The 3,275-nt window shown below is 36.5% G+C and overlaps 1 protein-coding gene across 1 annotated transcript; it reads right to left on the reverse strand.

Moving 5' to 3' along the window:
- Positions 1 to 1,294: 1,294 nt before the first annotated feature.
- On the reverse strand, positions 1,295 to 2,888 carry LOC131668554 (uncharacterized). Its single transcript, XM_058942839.1, has 4 exons — positions 2,629 to 2,888; positions 2,392 to 2,523; positions 1,420 to 2,327; positions 1,295 to 1,344 (listed from the first exon to the last, which is right to left on the reverse strand). Exons 1-4 carry the CDS (start codon positions 2,886 to 2,888, stop codon positions 1,295 to 1,297), a joined length of 1,350 nt encoding a protein of 449 aa, XP_058798822.1.
- Between the last annotated feature and the right edge of the window lie 387 nt (positions 2,889 to 3,275).

The following is a 3,275-nucleotide window of genomic DNA, read 5'->3' on the forward strand; positions in this document are numbered from 1 at the left end:
CTTCAGCAGTATAGCATAGCGAGTAGTTGTAAGAGTCAGGTAGGTAGCAAGGCGTGAACACACCCGCTACCTGCCGTAATTACGGTAGGTCGGTATCATTAATTTGTTAAGGTAGCGTACTATCAAGACGATCCCTCGCCGGGCGATTTCCTCTTTTAGTATAAGTAGGCTAAGTCGGTTTATCGTCAAAAGGCGGTCACCTGCCGGGCGGCATGTTTATATGTCGGTTAGATTTGTTGTAAGCACGGTAAATCAGTTAATGTGTTCTTTTATTGTAGTAGGTGTAAAGAACACCGTTGTGTTCTGTAGAGTTAAGACGTGTTTGTAACACCGTTGTGTTCATTAGAGGTTAAGGGTTTGTAAAGCTGGTTATGATCATAATTATACGGTTTGTTCATTTATGGTATTTGAAGTGTGATTTTGATTTGAAGTGTTATGTTTGATTAATTTCATTTCTTTACTTTTCCTCTTTTCGATTACTATGAGCGAGTGCGCCTCACTTGCCCACCCCTTTAAAATTGATAACGAGCGGAGCTTTCGTTACATGTTCATATGTCCTGATAATATTGATTTGATAGTGTTTGCATTTGAAATAATAAAAATGTATTTTTTTATAGACAGTAAGACTTATTGTCAGTATATGGAAGACAATTTGTTTACAGAAAAAAATGTTATGTTTACAAATATTATAATAATATTTTGACATAGATCGCGATGCGATTACGATGACATGACGACAGTTATGATGATGATGATGACGATGATGATGACGACGATTCGATAATTCGCCTTCTTATTCGTTTTTTTTGCTGATGATTGCAAAAAAGATTCCTCCTCGTCTTCATTGTTTTCGTCTTGTTCTATGCTTCGTGGTGGACGTCTTTTTTTGGCGATTGTCGTTTCTTGAAGTATTCTACATTGAACTTGCGCTTTTTCACGTTGACGACGATGTTGTATCCATCATCGTTAGTCGTCATCTTTGTTGTTTTCGTTGCAGTTTCAATTGATTTTTGCGGTTTTTTCATCCACGTCTGAGAAATAATAATAATAATAATAATATTCAGTTTGTTCATTAATAAATTCGTTTAGTACTCACTTTCCGTTGATTCTGTTTAAGGTTCTGCTGACTAACGAACGTGGAATCTAGCACTTTAGTCATCATTTGTTTTTCAAGAGTCGTGTAAGTATTCCTGATCATGTACCACTTGTACGTGTTGCTACGATTATTTTGGCTCAACAATGCAAGCGGAAATACGCAAGTATCCGCTTTGAAGAATTTTGTTAGTACTTCTTTCTATTGTCTGATTGGCTCTGATATATGTACTGTACTTCTGATCAACTTACCTAAAAAGTTTAACAGTATACAAATAACCAATTTTATTTAGCAAAACTTAAATATAACGAAGTGGTTTTCCTTACCTATAAGTGTGGTGGGATTCAATATTTTCCTAACAAGAGTTGATACAGGAACGACCCCGCTAATGTACGCTTTGATCTCGCAACCTTGTTGTAATATTTTGGCATTTATAACTTTTTTTGAAAAAGCATGTTCGATAAACTTGAAACTATAATATGGAAAGCCATGTAAAAGTCGAGAAAAACCAATTAGCCTTGTTATCAAATAATGAATTTTCAAGTCCAAATTGTTGCTCATAGGCGTATGTAAATTTGATTCTTCTTCTGGGTAGTATTGTGACATTTCAGCAATGGCTTCTCTCAAGAACGGCCATCTGTAATATTCCAATTTCAATCCGATGACGGGTTGCCGTAAACGTTGTCGCTCTTTTAACGTAGGTATTTTATTATTCTGCCAATTTCTAAATATGTATGCACCTTCTCGAACATTTTTTCCTCGCCAACCTTCTCGTGGATTTTCCAATAGCCAAGTTAACCGTGCAGTAGGAACATTCTTCCAGTCACCCATAAAAAAAAAACGTAAACGCTGTTCACAGTCATAGCATTCTTCTATTAAAGATCTTGTGACTGAATTACCAGCTGTAGTTTTAACCATTATGAAGATTTTCTCAAGGAAATCAAAGTCCTTTTTCGTTCGCTGAAGCATGTAACGAGTCCAGTTGCTGGCTAAATATGCACCGTGGTCTAAAAACTTTTTTGTACCGCAAGTCAAAAAGGAACTTTGTTCCAAAGAATTTTGTGCGTCAACGAGACACGTGGATCCGATGAAAGTTTTAACTTGTTCGATCCTTAACGAAGCTGACGATGTCAGGACCTCTATACCACACTTATAATCTGAAATTAATCCTTCTGCATCCGACATAAGTCGTTTTACGGACTTGTTTTGTTGTTTCAGCACCATTGGAAGATAACTGCAATTCAATAGTTTTTGAATGACTTATTGATATACTAATTTATTTATTTATTTTGCCGTACCTATAGCCTCCAGCAACCACGTAGCCTGTTACGCTACCCCATCTTTTCGGGCGACGACAAATATAAGCGTGTATCTCAGGCAAGTACGCTTGAACGTAGGTCACGTTTTCCCACAATGGCTCCGAAGATTTGCTGTTAAGGTATAACATAGAAAGTATATGAAATATTATAATTCTGTGGTTTAAGAGTAACAAATGACGTGTAATAGTTATAAATATATTATATTATCTTCTGTACCTGTTAGTTGTCGCATAACCGTACCCATGTAAGAAAAATTTGTTGTAATGATTAACGTTTATAAAGATTGATTTATGCAAATTCGAATGATTCACAACAATAGCAACATCGTCTTCTGGTTCTAGAGTGTTTGCCTCATGTACTTGAACGAGATCTGCACTTTTCGACGTCAGGTCTACTTTCACGTTTTCTGTCATGAAACGAATGAAATTTGGCATACTCCCTATATCTGATAACTTTATGCCATGATCGTACCTCATAACATAATTGCCGCTGATACCAAATTTCTTTTCCATTTTTTTTCCATTTTTTGGGTCACGCAACAGCGTACTTATACCATTACAAAAGTGCTGCTAATCTTCCGGATATATAGTTGGAGTTTTACATTGTCGTACAGAATAAAATTCTTTAAATTGCCATAATGTAATGTTCGACATTTAGCAGGCAAGTAATGGCACGCTTTCCTAACAATTGCGTTCATAAAATATTGGTAAATTGGACGAACCATTTTATCATCTTTATCATCTTCATCGTCATCCTCATCCTCATCGTTATTCTTCTCCTCTTCCACTTCCTTGTCTCTCTCCTCGCTATCATCCACCTTCTCCTCCTCCTCCTCCTCCTCCTCCTCCTCATCATCATCATCA

Source organism: Phymastichus coffea, unplaced genomic scaffold (genome assembly GCF_024137745.1).
Source record: "Phymastichus coffea isolate CEN01 unplaced genomic scaffold, Cenicafe_Pcof_1.1 PCOF00080, whole genome shotgun sequence".
Taxonomy (NCBI): domain Eukaryota; kingdom Metazoa; phylum Arthropoda; class Insecta; order Hymenoptera; family Eulophidae; genus Phymastichus; species Phymastichus coffea.